The following is a 13,116-nucleotide window of genomic DNA, read 5'->3' on the forward strand; positions in this document are numbered from 1 at the left end:
GAACCATCTCTGCTTTTATTATCTCAATTAAGGTTTCTTTCTGCAAGAATTATAGTAATATAACACGTTAATATATAGTAATTTGCCCAGTAAATATTCTCTTATACACTTTGTTCTCTATTTAGCAAGCACTAGTCTTAAAATAAGTAATTTATATAGACTTCAACAGCTTGCTCTCAGACAATGGTGACTAATTTATCTTGGAGCCAGAACTGAGAAAACTAGTATAATTTTTCTTATCACAGACTTTTATCTCTAAAATTAAGCTTTAGCAGGGACTCAGGTGAGTCGATGAGATTGTTTGAATAGTCAGAGGGTTCCTAGCATGTAAGCTAGTCTTTAGTCCGTGCGTGTACATACGCCTTTTGAGGTTCAGTACAACAATGTTCACACTAACATTAGGGAATGGCTTTTTTCACTGTCCAAAGTTTTTCAAGCACATAAAGAAATCTGCTTATCTTGTTTTTTAATTGTCAAGCTCAATAGAGGTATCTAAATAAAGAGGTCTCAACTAGCAGGTGTGTCCACTTCAAGTACTTTGTCTGAAGTTTTGTATGTGGTTTTTATCACCTTAGATTTATTTTTGTGTATCTTTGTGAGATACATGCTCAAACTGTCCTTCTTCCAAAAACTGTTCTATTATTTTAGAGCTCTGCACTATTTTGAGATTTGATATATTATTATTGGATATAAAATCAGTCAGTAGAATATCCTTTTTTTTTTTTTTTCTCTACTTGTGTAGCTCTAGCAACATGGAAAATTGATCTTATATAGAATCACTATTGTGCCAATTAGCATTATTTCTACAAAGAGTAGGACAAGGCTAACTTAGAGATAAACAAAGAAGATATCTCCCTTTCATGCAAGAAACACACGTTAAGAGAGTTTATTTATATTTCAAATCACAGAAACTACTGTAAGAAAAAATAAAAGTTACCTTACCTGCTCTACGCCAGAATTTCAAGTGTTTAATTCCAACTGTAATCAACTTTTCAGGCATATAAGGATTAATCTTAACAACAAAAATCTTATCTTTGCTTCCCCTGAAATATAAAGCAAAATATTTTCCTGTTTTAAATTGAAATATAGCTCTTCATCATATTCAAAAATATTTTTGTATTGTATACTTTCTTTATCTTGCTAGCATTTACTTCCAAATCACTTACAATTATTTTATTATAAGGATGAAAGCCAAGGAATGAACATACTGAGTCCTGCTCTATTTGCCATTAGCCTTCACTTTCCAAATGTGAGTGATTACATTACTTCGGAAATCCACGAGGTGGCCTTTTCTTTACAAAGTAATATACTGAAAATTGATGCAGAGATATATATATACATATACATATATATACACACACACACACACACACACACACACACATATATATATGGCATTTAGACCTCAGACAGCTTATCATGAAGTTTAAAGATGTACAGTTGTATATCTTATTTATATCCATCTTTTAGTCTGAAAATAAATTGCCATTCTTATCCACTAATTCTCATTAGTTGATTTTTCTGTTTTTCTTGTTAGTTTCTTGTTAGAATTAAAAATATATTGCCCTATCAATTTTACGTGGAAATTTAATTTTGCTTTTAGAAGCACTGAAACCTGTTGCGTGTTTTAGACCTCTTACTATGCTCCTAAATACATAAAGCCCATGCTTTGCTTCAGTCCCAGAGTTTGAAAGACAGCTGTCGACTATTTTTGCTATCTATGCAAGAAGTGCTCACTAATATTTATTTCTTTAAAACGCAGAAGAGCCACTAACTTTTTCTCTCTGGACAACAGCAGCAAAAACTCTTACCTTCTGTGTTTTTTAAACCACTGAATGAACCCATAGCAAAGAGCTACCAGTTCCTTTCCAAATTCATGCTGTACTCCGCAAAGTACAGATGCTGTTCTCAAAAATTCTATTCCATTCCTCTGAGTAGGTAGGATGAAAAACAACCCAGAAATGAAATCCAATCTAAACTGATTAAAGTTCGATTAGAAAAACTGAGATTTGTGGGTCCAGGGAGTAGAGGGATTAAAAAAAAAAAAAAAAAAAAAAAATATTCCAAAAGGCCTATGTGAAAGGTCATGTGAAAGGCAAAAAAAAAAAATGAAAGGACAAAAACAGCATTGCCACAGAAGTCAAACTAACTGGACTTCTAGTAAATAACTAGAAGGGGAGTACTCTCCTTTCTCTTCATCATCTCCTCAGTTTCATTCACATGAAACTCAAATCATGTTCAAAATAAAAAAAGTAAGTGAAACTGTCACTGAAGAGCAATAAAGAAGTTAATGGATAAACATGAAGCTGATACACTTTTAATTGTATCAGGAGATAGTAATAAATCCTTTTCAAACAGGATGCATACTGAAAACAGAGCGGGGAAAAGTACTCACATTATTGCTCTGTTAAAAATAATACTTAGACATAGCAAATTCAAAGGTTTAAAAAAAAAAAGTGAAACTTTAGAGGACTATTATTCTTTAATTAATATATGTTGCTCACTGTCATGTGAGACTAAACCTGGGTATAAATTTTAAAATGAAGTTAAATTCCTACCTTACTGCTGAAAGCTTTTCTCCTTTCTTCCAGTCCCAGAGTACAATAGTGTGATTGTCATCTATTCCAACAGAAGCCAAACGTTTCCCATCCGCTAGAAAAATACATTTATAATTGAGAGAGTAGATAGATAACCTTATGCTGCAATAATAAGAAACTACACTAAAGAACACTGTACCTTCAGAAATATCATAAGAACATAGAAACAGGTAAATAAGCATAAAATAAGCACAGCTATGGTATACTTAGAGGTACATTTGACATCAGTATGTTTTTAAGCTTGAGTAGTAAATTGGATGGAGTTTAGGACTAAGTTAGGAACTTTACATTTGATTTAACAATTAAGAATTTTGAACTCAACAAAACACAGACTTCATGGTTAAAAATTACAACCACAGTCCTTAGTTTTTAAAATTACTCTGTCTAAAACCTGCACTTAGATATCATGTGTTTGCACCATTCCTTTGCTCTGTTAGTTGCTGATGTAGCTGCCAAAAACCTTCATCACAAACTGCATAGTATTTCCTGTTTACTCTGAAAATCCCGGTTCATTTTTAAACTTTTCTGTTAATTTCACTAAAGCAAAATTAGGAAATTCGTGAAACATTCCTAAGCATACTACTGGTGTCAAGTCTTTCAGCAACTCTGACACATATTCCACATTAACTCCTAAGAAAAAAGTTATTTATGCTTATTCAAAATCAACATATTGCTAACGTGTACCCATCTTTGAAATTGCTAAGCATACACACAATAATGTGAAATGAGATTCATGTCTTGAAAAAGGAGAAAATTCATTTTTTTAAAATGAATTATCACTCTAAAATAGCCTCTCTCTTTTGACATTTATCACTGGAGAGCATTTTTCATACAAAACCTTCAATGTAAAGGAATTACCAATAGTTCATTAGGATTAATTAGCTTGCATTTTCATACCGAAGGAAAGTTGTATGTAAATAAATTAACAAATACTTATTACCTGAAAAATCAACAGCACAAACACCATACTGGTGATAGCCCTTTAATACTGAGAGTGGTTTTATTGTTTCTGTATCCCAAATGTGTATTGAGGAATCTCGACCAACCTGAAAATAAAACATATTTATAACCATTTTTCATTTCTCTTTCACGTCAGTTATTTGACATAGTTGTCTGAAAGCATAATATTGACAAATACCTCAAAAAGTATTTGAAATAATTCAGAGTGATAAAATTTTCCTGGTATTACTTGAGTCTGGCTTACAAAATATTATTCCTTCAGCATCACAACTACTATTCTCACATCTAGCTCTCTAAAGTCCTCCAAAGAACCTGGACGTATTAATCGCTATTAACCAACCTTACAATAGACTCCTCTTCCGGGGAAGGAGAAAAAAAACACAGCAAAAACAAACAAAATCCCTTAATAGATTGCATTGTGGCATATTTATTCCATCAATCTTTCAATCATTCCCTGTCTAAAAATAATGGGTTATTTTTATGGCTAGTATGTAAACTACTTTATGTTTGAGAAATCAAGGTGACTTCTATTACTTTCTGAGGTCACTACAAGTAATAAAGTACCCTACAAGTCAGGTTCTATTGCACTGATACCTGTGGGGTAACCCTCACTTTGTTCATAAGGTCCATTTTCAGGAAAATCTGAACCAATCCTGCATGGGTAATTTGATTACTGTATAACCTAATTTCTGTAGGTAATTTAGTATATAATACGTATATATAAAATACTGATATAAGGTAGTATATAATGTAGCTTATCACTTAGTTGCTAACAAGGTATTTTAAAATAAAGTAATTCCAGGCATATTTTTATTTACTCTTTAATACTCAAAAGTGAGACAGAATTAATTTCCACATTTTGGTATTTAATCTCTAAGCTGACCTGCAAATTCATGTTCCTCTCAAGCTTTTTTTTTTTTTCTTTTACACAAATTAAGGGCATCATAAGCAAAACTTCATTAACTTCTGTTAAACTTCTGTTATTGAAGTTTGACAATATAATAATGATAGCAGCAATAGAGCCTGAAATGTTTGGTGAACAAAACTTTATGGGAAGAGATCTTTTTTAGAAAACAAGTGAAAAGATTCACCTAAAATGACTATCTAGAGAAAGCTAAAATGAACTGTGTTGTAGGTACAAAGAATGGCTTGATTAGAAGTGATAACCAAAACCATAATGCATGAAATTGAGAGGCCAGAATATAGCAACTGCTTCTCATAGTTAATTTCACAACAAAGATATAAAAGAAAACATTAATTGGACATTTCCTTCACTTGTTATCATGCAGAAGCAACATAAAATAATGTTGAAAAAAAAAAAAAAAGAAAATATATTCATTAAAAAAAAAAGGTTAAAAAAAATGAATAATCTATTGTCAGAATTAGTATAAAGAACCTGGGGGGTGGGGGGGAAATACACCTATGGTGCAGTTTTTAACGTTAATTAATTGTCAAGAGAAATGTTGTCTGCCACCTGAATAAATGTAGGCTGGACCTCCTTTCTCCAAAATAGGCTTTCAGTGGTAACAACTTCAGTCTTATTGTTGATAAACACGCTTCCTACCTGGCCTGTTGCGACATAGTCCTTTAAGGGATGAATAGCAAGGCAAAGAATGTCATCATCATGACCTAGATAAAAGCGCTGTGTGTTTTGCTGTCGATTGTACACCACTCCCACCGCTGCAACATGGTATACAATTTCACCAGTCTGAGTGTAAAATAAATTGCTTCGACAGTCGTAACCTCTGTAACTAAAGAAAAAATGTTTGTGCATCAAGGTCATAACCATACATATTGAAACTTTATGACATAAAATTATGCAAAATACATTTCATAAATGTGAAAGTTCAGATTACTTACCAATTAATATTTTGGTGTGTTAAGATTAACTTTTTTCCCACCAAAGGAACGTCAATTTATCAATTTCATCTACTATGCACACATCAGTACCACTAGTATTAGTTTGAAAGTGGCTGCTATTTAACAGCCACAGCAAAAGAGAAAGTTATCATAGCTAATAATTTCTCCAAACCACATGCAACAAAATTAAATGAAATAGCCAAAACTAGTTCTCTGGACACTTTCTCTCTCTTAATGCTCAGAAATCAAACAGCAGAACTTTCTGCAAGAATGTGGACAAGGTAGACACCATAAAATGTAAATATTGAAACTTTCTAGCTATAAATAAATTTTATTTATTTATTTATTTATTTAAAGGAAAACCTGTCTCCTTTTAGTACTGACACCACAAGTGGCATGACTGGGACCAGCTCCCAGTGGACGTATACTGTGGTCGACATATTTCTTCCTAGGTGTGATTCAATATTCCATAACAACAAAAAAAAAGCATTTTCAAAATGGTTATAGACCTACTTTCAAAAACAATGTATGAGGCTCAGAAACCTAAAAAACATTAATCAAACAAGCAAGTTTTAAAGTAATATTTTTAATAATGCTATCCTTGTGGTGAATGGAAGAAACATTTACAAACGCCAACTTAAAGCGATTCCTTTCTTTCTTCTGATATAAACAACAGCTGATCAATTCCTGTTTTTACACTCTTAATTCCTTGGTTAATCTGTTTCTGTTCCTGCTCCAGTTCCTATAGATCCCACTAAATCAACTTTCCAATTATTTTAGAAAGATACATTTCTGCTTACATTTCTATACCTGTAGTTAAATTTATAGGAAGGATATGATGCTTGAATGTGATTGAATTGGCAATGAATTATTTTGATTTAGAGATCATTAAACTCTAGCCAAGTATTTTTTCAGCCAACTTCTAACTGAAATAGTTAAGTTCTAAAATGATGAGGAAATCATTCACAGCAAAGGAAACAACTCAGTGTTCACCATCAGTAGCTACAAAATAACAGAAATCTTTAGTATTTATGTTATACTTTACATGCTGTTATTTTCTTTGTGTAATTAAAAGCAAATATCAACAGAACAAATTACATTATTTTTAAGCAGAAAAAAACGCAGGATGGTTTTCTAATAGTGAGTCTTTAAAGCGTCACATAAGACAAAGATGCATCCGTACACATACCAATATGGTATACACAACATGAATGGGATAGTATTTAATACAACTACCAGATGCAAGACACTTAAAAAGTTTAAATGACAGAAATTACACAGCCAGGGTAGAATAGCCTTTCATAAATTTATATTTATATAAATATATACACTTTTTCTTGCTTGTATGGTGTAAGAATATGCATTGGTCAAGTAATAAATCTTTAAGCTGGTTGACCAATTTGGAGCTTAATGCACACTATTCTGAGAACTCCAGTCATGGATCCATTTCCGTCATGCCAAATCAGTACCTTACTGGATAATGGTTTAAACACAGATGTACTAACTTGTCTAACCAGGACCATGGTGAATTAGCAAATAAGAAACAGACCAACATAAAGGATAACACTTCACAGAAAATTTCTCACAGTACTTACTACTCTAGTCTCAAAGAGTGAAAGAGCTGGTGATTATTTGAAAATGTGTTTGCTTATTTGCAGCCTATTTGCACAAACTAAGTGGTAGGAAAATACAAAAGCAGTCATTCCCAAAGGAATTTACACATTCAACAGCAGGCCACAGACCTTCTGAAATATCAGCTGAGGAATTTTCACTGAAAGATTTCTATGATTTCTATGCTTCTTGCAGTGTTCCCAGAGATGTTGATAAGTGGTAGTCACAGATTAGCTATGGAAGAGCATACAATTTTATGTTCATTATGTGGAAACACACTGTTGTTTCAATAGTCTGGAGAATTCTCATCTAAACTGTCATTGGCTTTTTTTTTTTTTACCTAAACAGTTAAATACAGAGTGCGATTCCCAAGCTTCAAATCCCCTTCTATCCTTTGTCTTATTCATGTATTTTGGGTTTAGGACAGTACATCCCCCTCCCAGTTAGAAGAGTTTCAACAAAAGGTACAAGTAACAGGATTCCAAGTCAGCTATCTTAAGGCAGAGATCTGCCTGAGCAGAACAAAAGCATTAAAATATTGAGAGTAAATGGTTGGGATTGAAAGGGTCCTCTTGAGATCACTAACTTGTGTCCAACTCCCCTGCTCAAGCAGGTTAGCTAGAACCTTGTCTTGTTGGGCTTTCAGTACCTCCACTCTACAGCCTATCTCAGAAACCTGTTCCAGTGCTTGACAGCCCTCATAGTAAAAACAAATTTTCTGGTGTTCAGAAAGTTTCTGGTGTTCAGAAAATTTGGTGCAAATCTCCTTCTTAATTTGCAACTATTGTGTCTTGTCCTGTCAACAAACAGTACTAGGCAACAAAAATGGTGAAGGATCTAGAAGGCAAGACACATGAGGAGTGGCTGAGGTCCCTTGGTTTGTTCAGCCCTGAGCAGAGCAGGCTGAGGGGAGGCCTCATGGCGGCCTACAGCTCCCTCATGAGGGGAGCGGAGGGGCAGGCGCTGAGCTCTGCTCTCTGGGGACAGCGACAGGACCCGAGGGAACAGCATGGAGCTGGGACAGGGGAGGGTCAGGCTGGGGGTTAGAGGAAGGTTCTGCACCAAGAGGGTGGTTGGACACTGGAACATGCTCCCCAGGGAAGTCGGCACTGCACCAAGCCTGTCAAGAGTTCAAGAAGCATTTGGAAAATACTCTCAGATGTATGGTTTGATTTTTGGGTTCTGATAACCGTTGTGGGTCCTTCCAGCTAAGGACAGTCTATAATTCTGTGATTCTATTGAGAAGATTCTGGCCTCCTCATCTTTGTTCTCTCTCTTCAGGTATTTATACACACTGATAAGATCCCCCCACAACCTTCTCTTCTCCAGCCTGAACAGTCCCAGCTCTATCAGCCTTTCTTGATAACAGAGATGCTCAAGTTTCTTCACCATCCTAGCGGCCCTGCTTGTTCCAGTATGTCCATGTCTCTCCTGTACTGGGAGCCCAGAACACGACACAGTGCTCCACCAGTCCTGAGTAGAAGGGAAGCATCACCTCCCTTGAGTTGCTGGCAAAGCACTTCCTAATTCAGCACAGGATATTGCAGGCCTTTTTTGCCACAAGGGTGCATTGCTAAATCATGGTCAGGTTGCTGTCTACCAGGACCTCAAGGTCCTTCTCTACAGAGCTACTTTCCAGCCATGGTCCCCAGCCCCCCAGGATGTACTGCAGCATGGGGTTATTCCTCCTTAGATGCTGAACTTTGCATTTCCCCATTTTCAAGTTCATGAGATTCCTCTCTGCCCTGTTCTCTGCCTGTCCAGGTCCATCTGAATGGCAGTAAAGCCATCTGGTGTGCCAGCCACACCTCACAGTTTTGTATCATCTGTGATACTGTGAACTCTCAAGCTGGGTTTCATTAAACCACAAACACAGTGAGCTTCTGAAAACAGCAAAAATGTGGTAGTACAGAAATAAAAGCTTGTAAACAAGTCTTCTTCCTACCCACTGTTTAGATTAGTACTCACAGGCAAATTTCTAACTTCAGGGTTTCTCCCAGATCAGCAGCCTTTCAGTGTCTCCTGAGTTACTGCCCCTTCAAGGTCTCTAGAAAAATTTGTTTCCATCAGCTCTGAGGCTGTTTTTTGTCTGCTCCTTGTTCTTGTCAATGTGACCTATTTAGACTTACAATATAGACTTACTATATAGACTTACAAGTTTTCAGCCAGGCTTCAGTCTCCCTCCACCCATACCCTTCACTAAAAAATTCCCCCAACAGCAATGTGTGGTTATTTAGAAGTGGAATGATTTCTGCCTGACCCAAAGCACAACAGTCAGTCGAGACAAGCAGGCACGTTTCTCTGATGTCCACACCATATACAATTACCTACTTAACTATGAAGAAATTAAACAAAAATAACCTATCACAGTATGCAACAAAACCAGCTTAAGGACATGGCAATATTCAGTGAAGGGCAGGGATTATGGCAGTGGGCACAGTGCCAAAGAAGACATCTGGACCTATTCTTGCTCAGACATCATATTCCTGTGCTTCACTGTGCACTCAGCTTTGTTAAAAATCTTTTTTGCAAGCACAGAATAATAAAACCTATGATGAAAATACAACCTATATAAGACTATTTTAAAAAGCAGCTATGAAAGAAAGAAATACAATTTTTCCTCAGCTCTTGTTAAAACAATTGCCTATATACCCTTAAGTTAAACATAGTGAAACTAAAAACATGAATGTCATATATCACAGGAGTACCCAAAACATCCAAAATAGATCTAGGATGCATAAAAACAGTTTTTTATATTTTTAACTTACTCTAATCAGAAGTTTGGGTTTTAGTTCACTTCTTCCATTTACTTTTTTAAAAAACATTCAATCATTTACAATTAAAATAAAGCATTATTTTGCCAAAACATTGAGAAGCACTAAGAAATTTTGTAACCCAGTTAAACACATCTGATTCTTCTTACATGCCAGTTTACTGTATCCCTGACTACATATGCACTTTTCACCGGAAGGATAAATTGGTGGCCTCAGGCAGTCCAAGCAGATGTGAAAAAGATCACGCCCTCAGAATATGCTACACAGTTCCAAAATACTTACATCTACGTATTAGAACTCAGATTATTAACTAAACTCAGAGAAAGCACAGAGAGAAACAATTTCTTCACATGCAGAAAGCAAACCACAGAAGTCATTTACAAGACATGTCAGTTAGTGACTAGAAACTAAACAGTAATGAAAGAAAACTCTGGATCATGTTTGTTGGATAATGTATAACAAGGCACAATAAACACAGTATTGCATTCTGTGGTAGTTGATGTTTTCAGGTAGTCTTCAGTAACATCTAATCAAGTCATCCAGGATTGATTCAAGTTATCGTGATATAGCTATCTTTTCTGAAAGTTACTATCAATAATATTCAGGGGAAAAAAAAAAAAAACAAAAAGGGAAAAAAAAAACACCTTTTGCCATTATCAAAGTCACAAATAGCCAGGACTTAATTCAGATTGAGGTTTAACCTAACTATGCTTACATGTCTTAGATATATTAACAGATACATATTTTGACCAACAGTGTTCAGTCAATGGAGCCTGAACAGCTACTCAGGTGACCAGAAGTCAACAGTCAGTTTCACTGCCTAAGCTCCACTAACTACTGAATTGATCTCCACTGACTGTAACTAAAGTTGAGATACACAGATAAGAACATCTACTTTTAGCAAGTAATTGTAAATTCCTTTAGTTTGAAGCTGGATCCCACCCACAATTTCAAGTTCCACATCTATAGCCAAATCAGGGACTACTTCATAAGTAGTGTGATACCTGGGAAAGAAGTAAATTCTCTGATGCTGTAAATGTTTCAAAATTTGTACATTATTCTTTGAAATATTTATGGGAAAAATTTAGAATACAATACAACACTCCCCTGAAAACCTCCAAAAGAGCTGAATGTCAAAATAGACATGCCTGAGACAATTCTTCAGCACAAAGGTAGCGGGAAAAGAAGGGAAAAAGGAGGGTGGGAAACATTGCCTTATGTCAGTAATCATTTTCTCAGAAGGAATCACTTACAGTCTTCTCCCTTCAGATGCTATTTGTAGCTATTTGCTTTGGCAGGAATCCATGCAAGGTGTCACAAGACTCATTTCTGAACATGAGAAATCTCATGCCATCTTCAAACCGTAACCAAATTTCACCTTATAATCAGGGCAGTTTAATGAATATACTGAAACAAACTAAATCTTGCTTAAAGCCTTTGAACCATTTTATTTATTTTAAATCTTGTTCTTGTTAGATCGGCAACATAGCTTTAAGATAACACAGGACACAAGTATTATACCTGCATCCTTACTCCTAATACCAAAAAGAAAGCATTATGAATGTTGGGTCCGTGAAAAGGTTCTTCTGAATATCTCAAAAGATGTATCCTTTCTATGTTTCTGAACCGCCACTGTCACACATGGTGGAAGGAAAATAGAGGATTACTTAAGAGGCCAAACTAGTTAGCATACCATTTTAATAACCTGATGATGATTGCATCAGATCTCTTAGAGAAGGATGCAATTAAAGACTAACAGTTAATAGAAGTTGCCTTTTCATCTGTATTAGTCAGTGGCCAGGTAAGCATTATTGTTTTTATCCCTTTCCAAAATAGGAAGTAACAAGAGGTTTAAAAGATTTCTTATAGGATATTAAAATATTTTAAAAGTTCTTTCAAGGCAGTTGACAAGTTCAAAACACAAAAACACCTCAAAAACAAAGAAAAGAAAAAGAGCTTCCTAGTTCCTTAGTTTGAAAAAGCACCACTTTTTACACTTTCAAGGAAAATCTAAGACATTTCCATTGCATCTAAAGAAAGGTGAAGCAAAGCAGACTTCCTGAATCAGAGAATATGCCTATTACTCACTTGGATGTGGGTCACTTTAAAGTTAACAGCCTGGACATTGAGAAAAATCTGTTGTTCAGCATGGATTCTTCATTAGTTTCCTTGATGCACATTGGGTAACCAGACAGAACTCAACTGGACATTCTACTTCTGGTCATTCCTGGATATTCTGGTCAAGCTTCACTTCTGTTGTGAAGGAAATAACAATAATCCCAAAGATCCAGGGCCCTTGCTCGTACTACATCTTCCTCAGGATCATTTGGTTTGATTTCTTAGATCAACTTTTAAAGACTATATGCAGCTACCCACCTTAATGCATTTCCTACATGATATAAAAATCTTCAACTAAGAATGCTGGGCCACCAAAAAATGGAAATTAAAAACAAAACAAAAAAATAACTTTGTACTAAGTTTCTTATTTGTCATTATTTCCCAAACTGTTCCTTAAACTTCACGTCTGCTACAGACAGAATCACTGAGTTGAATGATTAACTATTCTTAGCCAATTATTCATTGAGCATTCCATGTGGAGCCCTTTTAATATTAAGAGTCATTATAGACAGTAAAGATAGACAGCATCAGAACTTATTGTTCACTTAGTTACCTCTAAGAAGTAACTTCCATTCCTGCAACAAGGTATCTTTTGAAAAGAAAACACAGTATTACCCAACTTCCAATGCCTTAATTTAACAAAGGCTTTGGTTTTGCTTTGTATAAAGTGAATTTATGTTTCTGTGCATTATTCTAATGTAATAACATCTATCAGTTTGCTTTAAAACACCACATCTTTGTTCTGATGAAAAAATCTTCAGTTATGAAAAGTTATGGAAAACTACCAATCCTAAAAGATGAAATCATAGGATTTCAAGGATGCATCAGAAAGTTATTTTGTTACTCAATTATTAACACCAAAAAGAGAATGAAACTGCATTCAAACACACTTACAGGATCTAGTAAGAAATTAAATTTAATTCCTAAACTAACAGAGGTATTTTTAAATTCTTTCATATTAAGTATAGAAATGTGAGTTTTGAAATATGTATTTAATAAAATACTGATAAAACACGTATTATAAAACCCAGGAGTCTTCAACTAAACAAAATTCCTATAGTAGCTGCCATACCAAAAGAGAACTATTACTTTTCAAGGACTGAAAAATATGGGTGATAGTCAAATATTTTATTTAGTCACCTCTATTCAAATAACAAAACATCAGCTAAATTTTCAGTGTAAATTCACTTCAGAAT

The 13,116-nt window shown here is 34.9% G+C and overlaps 1 protein-coding gene across 2 annotated transcripts in view; it reads right to left on the bottom strand.

The window, feature by feature from the left end:
• EML5 (EMAP like 5) overlaps positions 1 to 13,116 on the bottom strand; it is a gene marked incomplete at its 5' end in the record, with an annotated part of 100,225 nt that overhangs the window by 39,232 nt on the left and 47,877 nt on the right. For both annotated transcript variants that reach the window (XM_084286969.1, XM_084286968.1), the window contains 4 exons: positions 943 to 1,043; positions 2,559 to 2,652; positions 3,538 to 3,643; positions 5,122 to 5,308. In XM_084286969.1, coding sequence (XP_084143095.1) covers positions 943 to 1,043; positions 2,559 to 2,652; positions 3,538 to 3,643; positions 5,122 to 5,308 — 488 coding nt within the window. The remainder of the gene's footprint in view (positions 1 to 942; positions 1,044 to 2,558; positions 2,653 to 3,537; positions 3,644 to 5,121; positions 5,309 to 13,116) is intronic.

Source organism: Netta rufina, assembly GCF_964035555.1.
Source record: "Netta rufina genome assembly, chromosome: 5".
NCBI lineage: Eukaryota > Metazoa > Chordata > Aves > Anseriformes > Anatidae > Netta > Netta rufina.